Here is a 21,410-nt window from a genome sequence, read left to right on the forward strand (position 1 = left end):
ATTCTAATACCAAAAAAAGTACTTGCGTGGCGTGAAAAAGGTATTAATTTATTAACTCTTTCAAAAGTACATAAAAATGGTTGCCATCAGGGGTGTACATGTAGATTTGTTAAATACACCTTGTATGCCACCTAGGAACCAAATCTAGAACCCGACACTCGAAATTTTTGCTCTGTTACAATCGTACCCTGTTACAATTGACCCCACACTCCCCTACGCCTCATAATTGGGTCTAATTATTATAATATAATACCTGAATATTCCATGTTTATGTAATATATCATTTGATTTATACTATCGTCAAATTTATATTACACATCGTCTCATTTAACCCATTGAACGTAAACAAGTGCAAACCGGTTTCAGTGACATAAAAACACAAAAGCTGTTATAGAGTATCACCTGATCATTAATATTTTACATAGAATCTTTACAGTGCGTTTAATAATTTGGCCCCAGGGACTATGCATGCTTTGTTAAAACTAAGTAGGGTAACATTTATTACGCTATCATCATTCAAAGTTTGAAATTTCAGAATCATAAAAATTGTATGATTAAAACATTCAGATTAGGATAATAAAATTTCGAAGCAATACTCCAAATTGAGAGGAAGACAGGGAATGCCCACTGATCATTCGGTGATATGGGCAATTTATTAAAGCATTATCGGTTTAGAATAATAAATTTGCGAACAATGCAATAATAACCACATAGAGAAGATATCCAATACTTGAATTATAACAAAGAGCGAATTTCGCATATTGATGATTTAGGCAATTTCCAATTTTTGAAATTTCACAAATGAGAAATTATTTAAAAAAATTGAGAATATTTCGCATAGTGTGAATTCTTATATTAATATTTTTATATTAGCATTATATTAGAAAAATAAATTTAGAATGCACGCTGTTTCCAATATTTGTTGTGAAAATAATTCCGCAAAGCAAAGGTTGTTTGCAAAAAAATTGTAAATGTTAAATTTAATGAATGAGTTATTATTAAATTCAAAATTTCAGCAAAAATTTCCTTTAAAATAGAATTTAAGACAATTTTCGATATTTGCTGGAATACAAATGAAAGGTTATTCGCAAAATTGCAGGTGTTAAATTTAATGAGTAATTATTACATTCATATTTTCACTAAGATGAACTTTAAATAATTCCATTTTAGATAATTTTCAATATTTAGTACTCCACTAATGAGAGGTTATATGCAAAAGGTGTTAAATTTAATGAGACATTATATTCTTATTTTACGTAAAAAGTATCTTAAAATAATTTTTTTTGCAATTTCCTAAATTTTGCCTGAATAGAGAAGTTATTTCAGAGGATGTTGAATTATATTAGAGTTCATATATTAATATTATCTCTAAGAAAATACCTTAATAGATATAAACATTTTAGACAATTTTCAACATTTACAATAAGAAATTCTATAAGACTATAATATATTTCTATTTTTTTCCTTTTCTATAAACCATAGTAACATTGATAATAAGAAAATGTTTAAAAAGTTACCCTATTTATTAAGTAAACAGAAATTGTTTTGTCACGCGATAGTTTTTCAAAAGAAACATTTTTATTTAAACATTTTCTTTAAAAATCAAGCATAAACTATCAAGATAAATAAACAATAGTTCTACAGAAATAAAATTTAAAAAAAAATAAACATATAGAAAAAAGGAATTTTTAAAAAAATCAATCAGATTTCACTTGAAAAAAGTAGCCTTGCAGAAAACATTTCATTTATTTTTAATAATGGATGAAAATTTTATTTTCGTTTCATACTTAAATAAATATTTAATCATTTAAATCAGAACAATAAACCTTCTTCAAAGTTTGAAGATTCTTCCTTTATTGTTTCTTTAATAATAGAAAATTCCAACACTTTTCAGAGAGAGAGAGAAAGGTCAACAAAATATTAAATGTTCCACGTGAAGAAATAGTGAAAATCTCGAGATGAATGGGTGCAACCTTGCTTGAAAAAAAAATCATATATAAAAAAAAAAATGTTTCGTTCTTATCAGACGAGATATTCGACCTTGAGATTTTTTGTTCTGAAAGAGAATTATTTGACATGCCACTCCACACATCAAAGTCACCTTTGGCTGCAAAACGGACATTCCTTTTTTTTTTTGTTTAATTCTTTCATTTTACTTTTATTTTACTGCTGCTGCTAAATGACGGGTCAATTTTGTATTTTCTAATGCAATATCAAAAATCAAGTAGAAATTAAATTTGTGTTTTTTAGCGAATCGTAAGATCATGATTTATATGCCTTTTTTTATAAATTATTTAATGTTTCATAAGAATTTCAATAATTTTAGAGCCGCTGTAACTGCAAAACTATAATTTTTACAATCATAGAATGCATTAATTGCATGTGTAAATGCAAGATTATGAATATAAAAATCAAAGAAGCCTTTGCTCTTATGTTTGTTTTGTTATGAATACCCTCAATAATTTGTTCCGTTATGGATGTGATAATGTCAGTTTAACAATCAGAAGATGCATTTTTCAAAAATTTCCTATTTCTCAAAGTGAGTTGCCAAAAGCACCTTTTAAGTACTTTTTAAGCACTCAAAAAGCATTTTTAAGCACTCTATTCATTAACAAAATGCAAAATAATTTTCAAAGACTTTACATGATCATGATAAAATAACTAGTTCCTGACAAAGAACTCTTTTCTTGATTATATTAGCCATTGTAAAAAGGTAAGAGAGGTTTATCGGTTCGATATCAGAGGGTGAAAAATGAAGCCTGAAATTGCGAATGTCTTGCAAATTGCAGCAGAGTTACACATGAGAGTGCAATAATCTCACCGAACTCAGTTCAGTGGACACACATACGGACTAAATATTTCATCAAACATGTAATATGATGGGTGCCTTCACACCCTACGGACCAAAGGTAAGCCGAAATGCATTGTGGTTGAATGAATTGTAAAAACTTTGAATAGAACAATGTGAAAAGCACGCTTTTGCATACTATCGTCATGGTAAAGAAAAAAAATCTCATTATCGAAAAGGGAAAATGAAGCACTTTTTAAAAACACCTAATGAGAAAAGCACCTTTAAGGGCTTTTAAATTATGAAAGTTGAAAATAAGCACCTTTTAAAAACGCTACGCAACCTGTTTCTGTAATTGCAATTTAAAATGACATAAGTGTAATGCAATAACTCATAGTGTCTTACCGACTCCACTAAACGGGTAATGAGTCAGGCTAACAGTTGGAAGTTTTCGCGATTTTCCTCTTCGTGTGACGGTTTCAGGTAATGTTTGATCTATGAGAATACTTAACTAGGCTACGGAGTCGAAAATAGATTCAGCGGTAAGCATGTGATATCGATCGGTTTTTCAACGCCGCTGATAAAAAAGACAAAAATTATAGTTGGCAATTTCTAATACAAAATTGAGAATTCAATTTAAGCAGAGTTGGAAAAGCATTTAAAAAAGGGGAATAAAACATTCTTAAAATATTATAAAAACTTGACTCCCTATAACATTTAAGAAAGTGTATTTTGATATTAAATTATTTATAGTATGTAATGAACAGGAAATTCTTTTGTTAAATTTTTGTCAAATTAACAGGCATAAAACTATCAATATTAGGTGATGTACCATAATTGGAAACTTTTGTGTTTAATTTTCAAAAGACTAACCGTGATAAAATTTTATATATATTTATATATTCGGACTTCTATTTAACGAACTTCCATTTTGCGAATTTCTCTGTTTTTCGAGGAACCAAGAACATTTCGGAAATTTTTTCGTAAAAGAACTTCCAAATAAGGAAGTAAAATTTTCATTTAACGAACTTTTCTTTGAGATCCACTTTTCCTATTTTCCAAAATACATCAGAACATTTTATGAGAGAAATGACCTTGAATTTATTTTCAAATCACTTTACTTTTAGAGAAAGCAGTTATATTCCTTTTTGTTTGCATTTCAAACGAAAGACTCAAACAAAACTCAATCAAAATTTATGGATTTTATCAGTAGCAATTAAACTTAAGATAACGTGTAGTATGTTTAAAATTACTATTATAAAAAATGCAGCTGTATTTTTATACATAAATGTAACTTTTTTTAGTTAAAAATGTATGTGGCATGATTGTGTATCTATGGATAGTGTTTTGCTCTATTCTTGCATTTCCTGCAGATTTCTTTTAGGGTTAAGATTTTTAAAATAAAAAGTAGATTCTACTTTACAAGAGATAGGTGTATCAATTGCCATTTTAATTATGTCTGGTTTTAATGAATTTAAAACCTCTTTTGTGTTTAAGTATTTAAAAAGGGGATTTTCTATTTAACGAATTTTCCCTATAACGAACTTATTATCGGGATTTAGAGACTTCGTTAAATAGAGGTCCGACTGTATATATATTCAGATTTAGTGAATGAAAATAAATAAAAATCAAAAGTTTAAAAAATAATAATTTTCTCTTCTTTAAAAAAATGTAAATATAAGAAATTCATGCCCTTAAAACATTTGTGCTAGTCGAGCTCATTACAATTTTTTTTTCGATTAAAAAAAATGACTCTATAAAAAATTTGAACACATGATATTACATTAATTAAAAATATCCTACAATAGTTCGTAACGATTACTGCGAAACCGAAGATGAAATTAAAAAGAATGCAATTCAAGAATTATAATTACTATTTGATAATGGAAAGTCTATAATGTAATGAAAAACTTAGAGGGAAAAAAATAATTCTCTCACCGTTTGATAATGAGAATTTTCATAGAATCGAAAAATAATATCTAACTGTTTAGCCTTCATTCTATATTTGTTTATATAATTTATTCCTTCACCGTTGAAGGTTGTTGTCCCCCCAGTAAGTGAGTAAGAATAGTTTATATTCTGACCTTCCTATCTGTTCTGATCACTAAAGGAAAAAGATTCGAACAAATTCGTTAACCTTCTCTCGAATGGAACATATCTTGTTACAATTTACACGATAAGTAGACTCGCGTTATTTTCTATTATTTCCTGAACTCGCCAACTCAACTGAAGCGTTTCTAATTATCGCCTAATATAAGGCCAGGCTCGCCAACTTTTCCTTTTGGAATTGAATCGGCATTCTCTTCCTCTCTTATGCTAATGGATATTTTTCAGATATAAAATCAATGATTTGCTTATGATATGCAACGGTTTTTGTAAACGTAGTGTTAATTTCAATGCATAAAAGTTATTTGAAAAGTTCTTTTATTTTTAGAATTTTATGTTGAAGCCGATTATATTTTAAATTCCATTCACTTAAAATGACAAAATGAAATAGAATAAATTTATGAACTAAAAAATCGTTTTCCTGTCTATTTTATTAGTTAGGTGCATTTTTTTCCATAAAAGAAGTCAAAACTTCTACAATTAAAAACAACAGCTCTTCTACAGTTTGCTAACATTTCAGTATTTTTTTTAAAAAAATTGCAATTTTTTAAAATGTTATTTTAAATTGAATTTTAAAATTTACGAAACTTATTATTCAAAATATCTTAAATTAGAATTTGGTCGTAACTGCGACCTCAAGAGAATTTTCTATTGCTGTTGTAGTTTGTTACAGGATGAATACCTTTTTTATTATTGATCTACCATTGAGTTTTGAGTGTATGATTCACCCCTTAGTTCAGTGATTCCAAAAATGGTCTATATCGACCCCAGAGGTCGTCGACAACCTGCAAGGGGTCCATGTCAAGTGGAAAAAAATTGGCGGTCCATGAAATGAGAATGGGGGTCAACGATAGCGGATCTCATATTAACCGGTAGTGGCTTTTAATTTTGGCATTTCATGAATGGAATAATCAACATACACTGATAGTACCTATTTGCTTACATTATACTATAAAGACATATATCTATCTACACAATTTATAAAAGTAGTTATGAAGTAAAAATTTTATTAAAAGATAAGTTAGTAGGATTATTGTATGATATATGAAACTGAATTATTATAAACTAGCCTGCGTACGTTTTCATTTTCTCTGCGTTTAAGGTTTTATTTTGTAACAAAAAATTATTTTTCCACGGTAAATTGTAGCCCAGCCTGTGTCAACTCTTTAACTAGCCGCGCAGAGATTTGTTGATTAGTTTTTACATGAAAACGTAATAAACAGACTGACAATACACTACTACGGTTTTATATACAAACTTATTTCGCTATTATAATACACTCGTGGACAAAAAAATTAGCGCACTTTAGCTTTGAGCGCAATAGCTTGATGCGCTAATTTTTTTGTCCATGAGTGTATTAGTAGTGGAGTACGGGTTTCACAGAACACTATTTTATTCCATTTACATATTAATTAAATTAAATTAGGAATTAAATTAGTTTGAATTTAATTAATAAATGTATAAAATTAAGTTGTGTTTTTTTTTCTTAAGTTTTTCACACTATACCAGCTGTCAAAAATACATTTGAAGTTGATGAATTTACAAAAGTTCAATATCTGGTAAGCAGGGGGTCTACCCAAAACCGAAAAACATGGTAAGGGATCTACGAGACAAAAAAGTTCAGAAACCACTGCCTTAGTTGAACTTAAATTACAAAAAAAAAAGAAGAAAAAAAAGAAAGAAATCCATGGTTACAGTCATTGTAAAACGGGTTGTGTGATACTCTAAAAAAAATACACAAAACATTTGTGGTGAGAGTTATTATCGACAATGTCAACCTTCATTGATGAAAAGGTACCTCTTCATAGAATCGAGTCTTAATGCCTTACATATTAATGAATTGGAATTGTATTTTTGCACTGGTAAACACACTACAATACTCCCCTACCAGAATTATATCTGTGATAGAATTCGATGAACGGATACCACTAGTTGAATCATTGCTGTCTTTGTGAGGAGCCGGGAGAACTGCATTAAGATCATCGAACTTTTGAAGATCGTGAGAGCGGCATTAAGTTCAGGGTCGCGATTGCTCCTGTGTTGCCTTTATCCGTCGAGTGAATGCAGGTCGACGTTGCGTGTGATCGAGACTGAGTAGCAACAGCGAGAGGAGGTGGATAATGTCGAAGTCGCAAGTCAACTGCTCAATGTGGAAAATCCATCGAAGTAGGCATGTGCACATTACGTCCGAAGGTCACCCATCTGGGGAGAGTTATTATCGACCTTCATCTATGAAAAGGTACCCATTCTTACTGTAGTCTACTGTATATTTTAGGTAGATTGCTGCATACAATTATCCTATGTGAAAGAATATTATTTATCTCTCATACCAACTTTAGGGGATTGTTCTAGTACACCTTTCAAACCTCAATTTTCAACTTATAATTAGATTTAAAATCTGAACAAAAATAGTTGAATCGAAGGAAAACATTTGACCGTTGGTTGCATTCAAGAGGCAGAATGTTGTTTTTGTTTATTTTTCGTCATTGTATAAAAAAAAGAACCAACATTTAAAAAATTTAATTATCCGAAACAAATTCAAAGTTTAAAAAAAAAAAGTTCAAGTCTTTTACAAAAAATTAGTCTTTTTTTACCTAGAATAATAATCCGAAAATCGAGAAAATAAATAATTTAATTAATAAAAATAAAGTTAGATTCGTTTTACATTTTCAAAACTAAGAGTTCATGGTTATAGAGCAACGATAAATTCGCTATACTGAATTAAGCAGGTGAAGAAACCAGCAGGCGACTTTGATATTAAACGACGCTAAAACTAAAAACCACGTCGATCAGATTTTAGTTTNCGGATCTCATATTAACCGGTAGTGGCTTTTAATTTTGGCATTTCATGAATGGAATAATCAACATACACTGATAGTACCTATTTGCTTACATTATACTATAAAGACATATATCTATCTACACAATTTATAAAAGTAGTTATGAAGTAAAAATTTTATTAAAAGATAAGTTAGTAGGATTATTGTATGATATATGAAACTGAATTATTATAAACTAGCCTGCGTACGTTTTCATTTTCTCTGCGTTTAAGGTTTTATTTTGTAACAAAAACTTATTTTTCAACGGTAAATTGTAGCCCAGCCTGAGCCTGTGTCAACTCCTTAACTAGCAGCGCAGAGATTTGTTGATTAGTTTTTACATGAAAACGTAATAAACAGACTGACAATACACTACTACGGTTTTACATACAAACTTATTTCCGCTATTATAATACACTCATGGACAAAAAAATTAGCGCACCTAAGCTTTGTGCGCAATAGCTTGATGCGCTAATTTTTTTGTCCATGAGTGTATTAGTAGTGGAGTACGGGTTTTACAGAACACTATTTTATTCTATTTCCAAATTAATTAAATTAAATTAGGAATTAAATTAGTTTGAATTTAATTAATAAATGTATAAAATTAAGTTGTGTTACTTTCTTAAGTTTTTCACACTATACCAGCTGTCAAAAATACATTTGAAGTTGATGAATTTACAAAAATTCAATATCAGGTAACCCAAAACCGAAAAACATGGTAAGGGGTCTACGAGACAAAAAAGTTCAGGAACCACTGCCTTAGGTGAACTTAAATTACAAAAAAAAAAAAAAAAAAAAAAAAAAAAAAAAAAAAAAAAAAAAAAAAATCTATGGTTACAGTCATTGCAAAACGGGTAGTATGATACTTTTAAAAAAATACACAAAACATTTGCGGGGAGAGTTATTATCGACAATGTCAACCTTCATCGATGAAACTCTTCATAGAATCGAGTCTTAATGTCTTACATATTAATGAATTGGAATTGTATTTTTGCACTGGTAAACACACTACAATGCTCCCCTACCAGAATTATATCCGTGATAGATTTCGATGAACGGATACCACTAGTTGATTCATTGCTGTTCTGTGAAAAGCCTGAAAAGCTGTACTTTTGCTGATCGGGAGAGCTGTACTAAGTTCACGGTCGTGGTTACTCCTGTGTTGCCTTTAGCAGTCGAGTGAATGCGTTGTATGTGATGGAGACTGAGTAGCAACAGCGCGAAGAGGTGGATAATGTCTCAGTCACATATTGCAAGTCAACTGTTCAATGTGGATCATCCATTTAAGTGTTCAGATCGAAGTGGGAGATTCTGTCAAGGTAGGCAAGTACATATCACGTCCGAAGGTCACCCATATGGGGAGAGTTATTATCGACCTTCATCTATGAAAAGGTACCCATTCATACTGTACTGCACTGTATAGTTTAGGTAGATTCCTGCATATAATTATCCTCTGTTAAAGAATATTATTTACCTCTCATACCAACTTTAGGGGATTGTTCTAGTACACTTTTCAAACCTCAATTTTCAACTTATAATTAGATTTAAAATCTAAACAAAAATAGTTGAATAGAAGGAAAACATTTGACCGTTGGTTGCATTCAAGAGGCAGAATGTTGTTTTTGTTTATTTTTCGTCATTGTATAAAAAAAAGAACCAACATTTAAAAAATTTAATTATCCGAAACAAATTCAAAGTTTAAAAAAAAAAAGTTCAAGTCTTTTTTTTTTTTAAATCTTTAGACTGCAAAAAATTAGTTCAGAGACTGCAAAAAATTAGTCTTTCTTTTACCTAGAATAATAATCCGAAAATCGTGAAAATAAATAATTTAATTAATAAAAATAAAGTTAGATTCGTTTTACATTTTCAAAACTAAGAGTTCATGGTTGTAGAGCAACGATAAATTCGATATACTGAATTAAGCAGGTGAAGAAACCAGCAGGCGACTTTGATATTAAACGACGCTAAAACTAAAAACCACGTCGATCAGATTTTAGTTTTAGAATAAACATTTTTTTAAGAAATGTTCCAAATTTCCTACTGTATAACTAACAGTTATGACAGTGAAAAAACATTTTCCAAAATATGGCAGAAAAAACTTTTTTTCTAATGCAAAAAGATGACTTTAAAATAAAAAATTAACTTGTTTCTTTTCTCAATAAATGTATGATCATGAAAAAGAAATTTAAGAAATCCATTTTAATGTGCCAAATCTTTAAAAAGCTGCCATTTCGATTGGAAAAGGTAACTGTAATATCCTTGAACCTTTTTCTTTTTTCAGATTAAAAACCTGATTCTCACCATTCAATAAATGACACGTTGATTGCTTCTAAAGAATGTTCATCTAGATATAAAATGTTCTAGATCATTAAGAAAAGTAAAAAGTTCAAAATGAAGAATAAAACAAAGAAAAATTAAAGACATATGGGAGTTAAAGACAATTAGAGAGTTAGAGAATATTAAACAGAGTCTGGAAATTTTACATGATTGATTATTTATAAAAAATAAACATGAGCGTCAAAACACTTAAAATAAGTTAGTCATTATCTAGAACTCATCTTTTTCATCTAAAAATAAAGTGTGTGTCACAGACGAGAGTAAACCACGAAATCCTTTAAAGAAAGGTAACTGTAATTAATAAAATTTCTTTAGAATTCCTTCCAATAAAATATATTCATGGAATTTTCTTTGTTCTTCAATAGTCCATTTTTCAATTGCCTTTTTAAAGATCCGCATCGATCGGGAAAATTTATAGGACAAAAACTTCTTTCATTTTATTTATTTATTTTGAACCTAAATATTTTTTAAAACTATTGGGTTTTTCTTTACTAGAGGTTGAGTGCAATTACTTTATGTGAAGGCTACAAAAATGCTTTCGTATTGCTGAATATCTTTAAATTAGATAAGCAATATTGTTGCAGAAAAAAACACTATTAAAAATGCATTAATACTTATTTTATACAACGAAAGAGGTTTCGCACAAATTTTTATTTACGATTAGATTTATTTATTTTATTTATTTTGTTTTTATTTTATGAAAATAAGTGAATGCTTAACTTTTATATTAAAAAAATATTTCAATGATACATTAATTAAAAAATATTTTAATATAATCTAGCAAAAACTTGAAAAATGAATTTTATAAAAGTTGATACAATGAATCCAATAAAACCTCTAAATTGCTTTTATATGATTCTTCTGATTTTAAAAGTACTAATTTTTCGTATTGATTCCTTTAAATTATAAAAACTGGTTGATGAATACTTTTAGTAAATCAAAAAAATTCCAATGCAAAATTAACGATACGCTTAATCGTTGTAGAATTTAAATATCAGTTCATGTTTCGAGCGGTTTGTTAACTTTTACTTGTTTTTTTTTCTTCAAACAATTTGAAATAAGACGCCCTTGTCTTATTTCAAGTATTGAATTTTTAAATAATATGCAAGCAGAAAATATTTCCTTTTTTTAAATCCTTCATGTCGATGCGAAGTTTTTAGATTCAGGTACTTAAGTAATATACGTTTAGGCTCATTAGCTTATAGGTTTGCTTTGATTTTTATATTTCGTCAAAAAATAAATAAAATTTAAAAAAGTATTTTTAGAATTAATCGTTTTTTACAACAATATAATATAGATAATAAAAGAAGTAGCATTTGGAATAATATCAACTGAATAACAAAATATGGGTTGTGAAGAAAAAAGCCCATCTTCAGTTGATGCATAAAAGACAACACCTAGTTATTCTGATTTCTATTCACTCTTAGAGAAACTTGTTCACTTTTTGTATTGTTAAGAATATTTAGAATATTAAAGAAAAGGAATTTTTCGTAGGAATCTTCATAGAAAAAGAAAGATTTGAAAGATATAAACAAGCGCATTTTTATAAATTTATTATTTATTTTTTTACAATATGATGTTTTATTTATTTATTTTTAACGGAATCCTTCATCGTGCCATTTTTTTTTCTAGTAATGTTATGCAAAAATAGTTTTGGGATTGAGTTTGATTTATATAAAAACATTTTATTTATATTATTACCTGAAATTAAATTGACTTCAAGGACCATTATTGCTTGGAAAGGTGGAGGGATGTTTTCATACTTTTACCTACTGAAATGGATCATAGCATTGAAGCAATTGCTTATGAACTTAACTTGAAAAAAAAATTGCTTGAAATTTAAAAAAAAAACACAGTTGGGGCTGGCATAGCCTGGTCGGTAGGGTGCTGGGCCCATGTCCGAGAGTTCGTGGGTTCGAACCCCGCCGGCCGAAGACCGTCACTTCAGTAAAGTGACTGATGCACGTTAAATCTGTCGAGTCGCAGAAGTCCTCCATGTTCCCATAACAAATCAAAACCTCTGGGGGTACTGGATTGGAGATCGATCGTTCTCTGATTTAGGTCAAAATTACGATCTGTGGATGAATGAATGGGTCCGCCCTATAAACGGGTATGACGTATGGTGTGGCAGAAGTCGAATTCTTGGCCATAGATGGCGCCACTGGAAAACAAGAACAATCGCACAACCTCAGCCTAAACAGGCATACGTCAACAAAAACAACAACTCGACGATGAAAAATGAACGAATGCAAGGGGCCCAAGATAGCGTTTGACTCCCTTCATGACCTTCAACTACTCTCCGCATTTATGTAGCCCTCATACCTATGTACTTATGTAACGTCGTTATGTAGCCCTTCAACCTTTTTTTTACCCATTGACAAAATGGGTCTTGGTTTGGATTTGATGACGTCCACACACTTTTCAACTGCGTCGCTATGACGACCGCTGCTGTTTTTCTTTTCACTAGCGGACATTTTTAATGTATTTACATCATAATAATTTAAAGTATTTTTATATTCTTTTTTTATTGTTAACGTATAATGACTGTGATTGACGGTAGATTTTAAGATAAATAAAGAATGCTGAAGAAGGAAAAGTATTTTGTGAAACACGTACATAGGCAAGGATATGAACATCCATGGAAACAGTTTGTGCGACCCATGATTTGAAATGTTTAACGGAGTCCATTCCAGAAAGAAAAAAGCATTTGCACCCATGGGTTAACCAGTGATCGTACTAAGGCGATCACAACTTTTTTATTGATTTCTTTTTTAAAATTGTGGTGGATGACACTTGATGTTAATACAATTTTTTCAAATACTAATTCATTCATTAAATTTAATTGATTAATTTTAGTTTTGTATGATGTAAAAAATTGTAATTATTTTTTTTTTTAATTATTTTTTTTGTATTTCCAGAGAAAATAACACTCCATTGTTGTTCTCTTTCCTTGACCCAACGCGAACCTTTACCGTTACCGCCACTTATGAAAATAGAGCTTTTCAATGGTGTTTGTATTTGCAGAAGATGGCCGTACATCTTCTGATCATTTCTCGTCCTTTTCTTGCAAGTAATAATAATAATACGCTTTCGTACAAAAGTTAATACCTACTATCGTATTTACATTTTGTTCTCTCACTATTAACAAAAAATTCAACGCAAAATGCCATTCCTTAAAATATTCGGTGAAAACAAAATAAATATTTCGTTCGGAATGTCCCGCATTTCATTTATAAACAATAACTCTTTTCTGCTAAAAGAAAAAAAAAGTAAATAAACCCATTAAAAAGAAAAGCATAATAAAGTCGTTATCGTTTAAAGTATATACTGAGACAGATAAATATTCTATATACAAATATGTTTATAGCCAAACCACAGATACATTTTCGTCAAAAATAAATACGAGCATTATTGTATTTTTCTTCAAATTTCCATAATCAACCTAAAAAATGTAGCAAATAAGTATGTAATACTTCTTCCGTTTAAGAGAGCAATTTTCAAAATGTTTCAAGCGATTACGATTAAAGACATAAGCCTCGAATGATATGCTCCATTTCATCTCGTTATTTCCTCTTTTGCACCGTTTCAAAAAACGATCAGTAAAACGGTACGATCGGAAATTATTGTATTTTTACGAAGCTTAAAATACAACGTACGTTGAGATAGGGATCAAATCTCGATCGTATTTTATGCAGTGCTTTGTCCACGTTTGATGGTTGAGTGCTGAATTAAATTAATCAGGAAATGCGATCCGATTTAAGGAGAACGACAAATCTTCTATTAAGTAAGAATGGGGAAAATGTTTGAAATTTGAGTCATTTATATTCAGAAAGCATCTCTTGCTGTAATGGGATAATAAATGATAGTTTTAAGCGAATGATTTTAATTGCTTGAAACAATGATAGGTCTTACTCATTTGATTTGCCGTTTATGGAACAGTGTCGCATTTCCATGTCGTAAGGAAACTAAGAACAAACTTGTTTTAGACACGAAACGCGTAAGATAAACCTGCATATTCAGACCTTCAAAATTCCCTGTCATAATACAGACACTTTTGTCTTTAAATTTTATTTCTGTCTAAATATCGTAGGGAAGCAGAAATAGTGAACATTGCAGGAATTATTCCTTTTCTACTTAACTATAAATTAGATGGGTGCTGTGAATTAAATTTGTGGATAGAAAATGAATTAAATTTGTAAAAATATTAACTTTAAAGATCACGGAAACAAGTATATAATAATGCTTTCAGATAAATCTAGAATGACTTTCTGACTTTAATTGAAATTTACCGTGATCAAAGTAAAAAAAATAAATTAAAAATCAACAAAAAAAGTTGTGATCGCCTTATTATTATGATCACTGGTTACCCATGGTTCAAATGCTTTTTCTTTCGGGATGGACTCCCGATAAATGCCACAATATTTCAACAATGATGATTTCAAAACTGAATTCATTCCATCAAAATTGTTTATATTATAATTTTGGTGAACCGAAATGATGATTTCAAAACCGAATTCATTCCATCAAAATTTTTTAATATTATAGTTATGGTGAAACAAGCAGTAAAAAGAAACGTATAAAACCAGCAATAATGTTTTTACCATATCAACCATAAAGACTAACTAAGTGAATTTTAGAAACTTTTCCCCAATACCGAACTGAATAAAAACCAAAGAAAATTAGTTATAGAAGTAGAAGAATCCATAGCAAAAACATGAAATATTCCTTTGAATGAAAACAGTGGACAACATTGTGTGAAGATGTTTTTTTGTCAATACAGTTCCTGATCATATTATGAGACGCAAATCTAAGATTTGACGAAAAATCTTAATCTTCTGGTGATACTCCTCTATACAGCTTTATTGTTTTTACGTGGCTGATACCGGCTTACACTTGTTTATGTTCGTGCAACAATTAGTTAACATTGTAATGCAATATGTTAAAAATAAATACACATAGGAAGTGTATAAAAAAATAATCGGAATAAAAACCCATGACATGTGTGTTTAACTATAAAGGTATTGCCTATCAACTCGTGCAAAACATGCCATTATTAAAACACTGCAGTGCGTCTAATAATTTGTTCTAATTATTATAATATACTAACATAATACCTGATATAATAAATATTCAGTATTTATATAATATATCGTCTCATTTATCCTATCGTCAAATTTATATTATATATCGTCTCACTGAACCGACTGATGCACTCTCGTAAACTAGTGCAAACAGTCTCGTAAGAACAATAAAGCCTGTATAGAGTATCACCTGATAATTAAGATTTTACACAGAATCTTGGAGTGCGAGTCTAATAGAGTGGCCACAGGGACTGTACATCCGTTCATTAATTTCTATAATTGCACCTCAGTGAGTGGATGGTTACAAAATATTATATGATGGAGAGATTACAAAATGATGTGAACTGACCTTCATCTGATCCGTCTGGACAATCGGGAGAACCATCTCGGACCCTCGATAATGCTATGCAAGATGGAGAATCTCCTCTGCATGCAAATTCTGTCTTTGGGTCACATGACGGACCTGAAAAAGCACAATTCATGAAATATGTTAAGCATGCCACTTCAAAAAATGACTCTACCATTACAGATGAATAACACCAACAATGATTAATAATAAATGAATGATTGAGACATTTGCGCGCTTGATACAAAATAAAGGATGTCGACTACCCGAGTCTCTTACTCAAAGATAATAAAAATTTTTTGATATAGCCGTAACCACACTAAAGTCACTGATGCTTTTAAGATTAGCTAATGTCCCATGGATTCGTGCATAAATGCTAATACTGCACCTTCAAAACATAGTGCTTAATTTATTTTTCATAGATTCACTAACGTGCAATGCATTTGGCATTTCATAATAAAACTGAGAAAGTATGTTTGAAATATTAAGTTTTGTCTAATAATTAATAATCACTGCGCATGTTTTTTTTTACTAACAGCTGTTTACTTTTATTTTCATGATTTGAAACCGCTTGTTAAAATACTATTATCACTGCTAATCTGATGCGTAAAAGCAACGCGGGAAAGACAAAATGGGTATAATAAACTTCGCTGTATGTACATTGGTTGCCCCTACGTAGAACGACTTGCTTCAAAATATTCTGCATTGAAATTCTATTCGAAAATTCGTGCCCTACTGCTGTTGCATGCATAAAAAATCTTGATATGCGCCCCCGGTAGTAGAAGAAATGTGTGTGGAGAAGTACTGAGAGAAATTCATTTAACTTCACCTAATTATCCCGAGTTTACTCGGGTACGTATACATTGCAAATATTTTTCATCCCGAGAAAACTCGGGCTTGGCAGATTATTTGTCGATGCATTTTATTTTATCGCGTTTTTACTCGGCCGGAAGCAAACAACATAATCTGCTGTGATTGGAAGTCTGCCAAGTTTTATTTGTGAGTCTTGCTGTTGGACTGCACTCGTCTCTTGTACCCATTGTATATACAATGGTTGATGAATTTACATTGAGAAAAGAGTAGAAAAAAATGCCGTATTCCTTCACTGACGTTTGAAAAATATCACTTTGTGTTTTAAGAACTATCCTACAAAGACTCATATTTAACTTTGTTTCATTTTGCCCGAGATAACTGGGGATAGTAAACTGATTTTAAATTGAATCTCTCTTACTATTAAAAAAAATCAAATTTCAACTTGGAACCTGTGTATTGTGCTTTGTTTCAGTTCCTTGTATTTATGAATGAAATTAAAACAATATGTTGAATTTTCGAAATTTTTTGTTCAAAATAATTGATAAGGGAAGTGGTTAATTTTGAAATCCGAATAAAACGTCTTTACTTGTTCAATGGGATCATTCTCTGCTCGACAAATACTATGAGGCATAAAAAGGATCAGATGATCATACTTATCAACAAAGAAAAATCTCTTTTAGAGAATAAACACGCGATTTCTGCATAAAACGTAATTCAAATACTATGCTTAAAAGCTTCAAAGACATCTATAGAAAGAGATACATTACGGATGAATAAATTATTTTTTGTGTGTAAAACGTTGTCTTTCGTTCGGTTTTTTGAACTGGCACGAATGTTCGCTCTCAACTGATTCATGTTCGCTGATACACGTCCAATATATTGAAGAAATAACACAATCTCAGCATTTATAAAAACGGTTTGGTTCTCCCCGGGAGATTCTGACCTACACTCCCTGCGGCCATAATTATTAGACTTCACTATAGTGTTCTATGTAAAATCTTAATGATAAGGTGATACTCTATACAGCTTTATTTTTTTTACTCGGATGAAACCGATTTGCACTTGTTAACGTCATCAATGGGTTCACATTGTAATTCAATACGTTAACAAAAATAATATAGTAATGCAAATAGGAAGTATCTAAAAAAATATCCCGCATAAAAACCCATGACATGCATGGTTAAATATAAAAGTATGGCCTATACACTCGTGTAAAACATGTCATTATTAAAACACTAAAGTGCTTATCATCATTGGATCTAATTATTATAATATACTCATATAATACCTGATATAATAAATATTCTATATTTANCTCTTTTCTTTATGGTGCTTCTGTGTACGTCACTGCTTCAGGAAAGCATTTCCGACCCCACATTGCTATATGACTTCGAGTCGTCAAGATGTCCCCTCTCCCTCTTAGAAGTTCTGAAACGCTTAGCTGAGACACCCTGTATACAGCTTTATTGTTTTAACGCGGATTAAACCGATTTGCACTTGTTAACGTCATCAATGGGTTCACATTGTAATTCAATGCGTTAGCAAAAATAATATAGTAATGCAAATAGGAAGTATCTAAAAAAATCTCCAGCATAAAAACCCATGACATGCATGTTTAAATATAAAAGTATTGCCTATACACTCGTGCAATGCATGTCATTATTAAAATAACACTACAGTGCGTCTCATAATTTGATCTAATAATTACAATATTCTAATATAATGCTTGATATAATAAATATTCTATGTTTATGTAATATATCGTCTCATTCATCCAATCGTCGAATTAACATTATATATCGTCTAAAATTGAACCCATTGACACACTCTCGTAAACAAGTGCAAACAGTCTCGTCAAAACAATAAAGCTGTTATAGAGTATCACCTGCATAATTAAGATTTTAGATCGAATCTTAGAGTGCGTCTCATAATATGGCAAGCGACTGTATAAAAGTTAATTAAAATCATTCATAATGGTTATAAGTACCTTATATATACTTTTATAGAAAGAAACCCAATATAGATAATAGTAATCTAATATAGAGCAAATTTTTGACATTTTAAATGAAATATTTTCTTCTCATTCATTGATTGAAAAGCAAAAGTTCATTTTCAAAAGAAAGAAGGTAAAACACTTTCTGAGGCTAAGGTTGAGTGACTGACAACAACTATTTAATTCAATGGATATATTTTGGAATCTCACACTTCCTTCATTAGGCGACATTTCCTTATTTATCCGTGACACTCAATGCTTCGGAGACATCGTTACTTAATGTAAAGGCTATCTTTTAAGAAGTGAACAAACATAGAGCAGTATTCCAAATGTAAAATAATTTTCCCAAATTAAAAAACACTGTTACATATTTGTACTGAGAAATCTAGAATGTTATTTTAGTTTACATAGTGTACACAGAATACCACTTAAGATACTAAGCACTAAATATTGAATTTTTATACTCTACACACAATAGCTATTTCAGATATACAGTCACTGGCTATATATTATGAGACGCACTCTAAGATTCTATGTAAAATCACAATTATCAGGTGATACTATTCAACTTTATTGTGTTTATGTAACTGAAACCATTTTACACTGCCAACCCAGTGGCCGAGTGGTTAGCGTGTCTGACTGCGGAACTATTGGCCGCGGGTTCGAATCCTGCTGAGGGCATGGATGTTTCGTTCTCTCTCTGTGTTCTATGTTCTTTCCTCTTTGTGTGTGAATGTGACCCCCCCTATAAACGGGTTTGTGGTTGTGTGACGTGGGCGACGCTGCTCCACCGCTGTGGCTTCGCCACCGGTGCCCACTGGGTAACGAGAAGAGAGTAGCAATTCTGGCTTTTCTGTGGCCAATGGGACAAACCCCAAGTGCACCCCCCATTACAAATTAAACTAAAGTCAACATTGCTTTCGTCATTCCAATGAATAAATGCGAATTCAGAACGTACACAGAACTGTGTAATAGTTAAAGAATATTCTTCGACTTTATAGAATAGTAGATATTTCTGTATCTATATAATTCGGAAAACAACACTAAAGAATCATCCGAACTACTTGAAATAGTATCATTTGTGATGATTATTAAAATGTTTTTTATCGTTTTCTTGGTAAGTGTTTTTTAGTTTTGATAGAATAATTTCAACTAGAATTCAGCTATTCTGTTTTTGGCTACATATTCAAATTCATATCAAGATCATACAACTATAAAATTTTGCTGTGTAGTATGTTATCTAAAAGTAATGAAGGGATAAACTATGTATCTATTATTTGAGAATAAAGTTTTCAAACAAAGAACATATCATTTCGGAATTCTCCGAAATTATAAATCAGGTAAGTGTTATGATTTTTGTAATAAAAAATTTGCTTGTAACTATTTTTTTTCTCATTTAATGATAGTTCTCTACAGAATGCTTTTTTACATCTGATTAAGAAATATAAGAATAAAAAGAGAAACAATATGGAGGTTTTTTTATTTCAATATGAGGAATTTTTAAAATCGTTTTTTTTTATCCTAAGAATTCTTTATTTTACGTTTTTAGTTTATAATTTTTTGATAAAAATTGTTGTTAAAATACTTTTTCTTGAAAAATTAATTGGTGTAACATTATGTGTTAATGTATACTTCTTGCATATTCTAATGTTGGAAGTAATATGATGCAGAAGAATATAGAATAAAAATTCGGTACTTACGTATTAACGAAACCGCAGCTACAGATTTGGCGGTTTTTAAGTGCCGCCAATCTACACTTAAAATTTTTGCGACAAATCATAAAATAAAACACTTTATTTATAATCAAAGTAATCATTTGGATTTCGGTGGAAAATGGGCAGATATAGAGTTTAGCATAGATTCAAAACAAACTCTATTCTCTTTCACCTACCAGATGCTGTCGCCATATGAACTATAATAAATAAGTTTTCAAATAAAATAATATTTCCAAAACGTACATTTACTAAGATAAAGTTTCATGTTATGAGAATTGGTAAATTTTCGTTTTTTCGGTAAAATATTTCGCTTCTGAGAAAATGAAATTGCATCTTGTTTTGTTTTTGGCAAATCCCAAAGAAGCATTTTCGTAGCACTAAAAAATGGCGACAAAAAAGAATTTTTTTTTTGTTTCGTAAGCATTCTTTAATTTACGTTTTTTAGTTTCTAAATAATGATTTTTATTGAAACTTAAATTTTTTTTTTATATAAATTTTTGTCAAAAAACTTTGTTTACAAAATTAAATTACATAAAGTTATGAGGCTTTATTTCCTACTTTTTATTCATTTTAATTTTTGAAGTTAAATGATTCTTAAAGCTATGGAATGTAAGGTTTAAATGTGCCTCTCTTGTTATATCATTAAATTTAGTAAAGCTATTTTTTAGGCATTAGGTTTTAACTCTTATAAGAATGTACATATTTTTTTCTGTTTATTTACAAATATTTTTCCGATGTGTTTTGGATGTGTCTTTAAAAAAAGAGATACCATTTTGTTTTCGTTTGCATAAGAAAGAATATCAAACATTTTTCTATTTTAAATTTAATAAGCCACAATAAAGTAGGAACGTTACAATGCTACACGCTACATTCAAGACGTCTCCAGAGTAACTGAATGACTGTATATATATAGAAATCGCATGTATTCGTCTCATACAACAACTATAACTAATTACAATATTTTAAAATAGTATTAATCACGGTGTTAAAAAAATGTTGATAAATTCAGGAACTTTCGATATTGTAAGGAATATATTCTAGTTAAAGAAATAAACCTGCTTAGCAATGAGAAGGTATTATTAATACGATATTATATTAAAAATTATTCTTGGGTATGTATTTTTTACTTGAAAATCATAGTTTCTTTAAGCAAATGTTCTCATCGAAGTAAATATGAACAGAACTAAAGAACAGACATGATCCTGTCGAGATCGAAAAAACGTTTGGCTTCTAAGAAACATTTTAAAATACTTGTAAGTATTGCAGGTATTTATAGTTAACTAAATCAGTTAATACGGTTGAATTATTTGTGCACGATAAACAATTACATGTAGTTTTAGAACATTCCATCCATATTTTGAAGCCAGTTTGCATAACTAGACCTACTGAGAATTATTGTTCCAAGCATAGCT

General features: G+C 30.2%; 1 protein-coding gene across 1 annotated transcript in view; it reads right to left on the reverse strand.

The window, feature by feature from the left end:
- Positions 1-21,410, reverse strand: part of LOC107438912 (mucin-3B) — a 104,768-nt gene that overhangs the window by 58,409 nt on the left and 24,949 nt on the right. The window contains exon 2 of the mRNA XM_043052865.2: positions 15,481-15,594. Coding sequence (XP_042908799.2) covers positions 15,481-15,594 — 114 coding nt within the window. The remainder of the gene's footprint in view (positions 1-15,480; positions 15,595-21,410) is intronic.

Source organism: Parasteatoda tepidariorum, chromosome 2 (genome assembly GCF_043381705.1).
Source record: "Parasteatoda tepidariorum isolate YZ-2023 chromosome 2, CAS_Ptep_4.0, whole genome shotgun sequence".
In the NCBI taxonomy this organism is placed as follows: domain Eukaryota; kingdom Metazoa; phylum Arthropoda; class Arachnida; order Araneae; family Theridiidae; genus Parasteatoda; species Parasteatoda tepidariorum.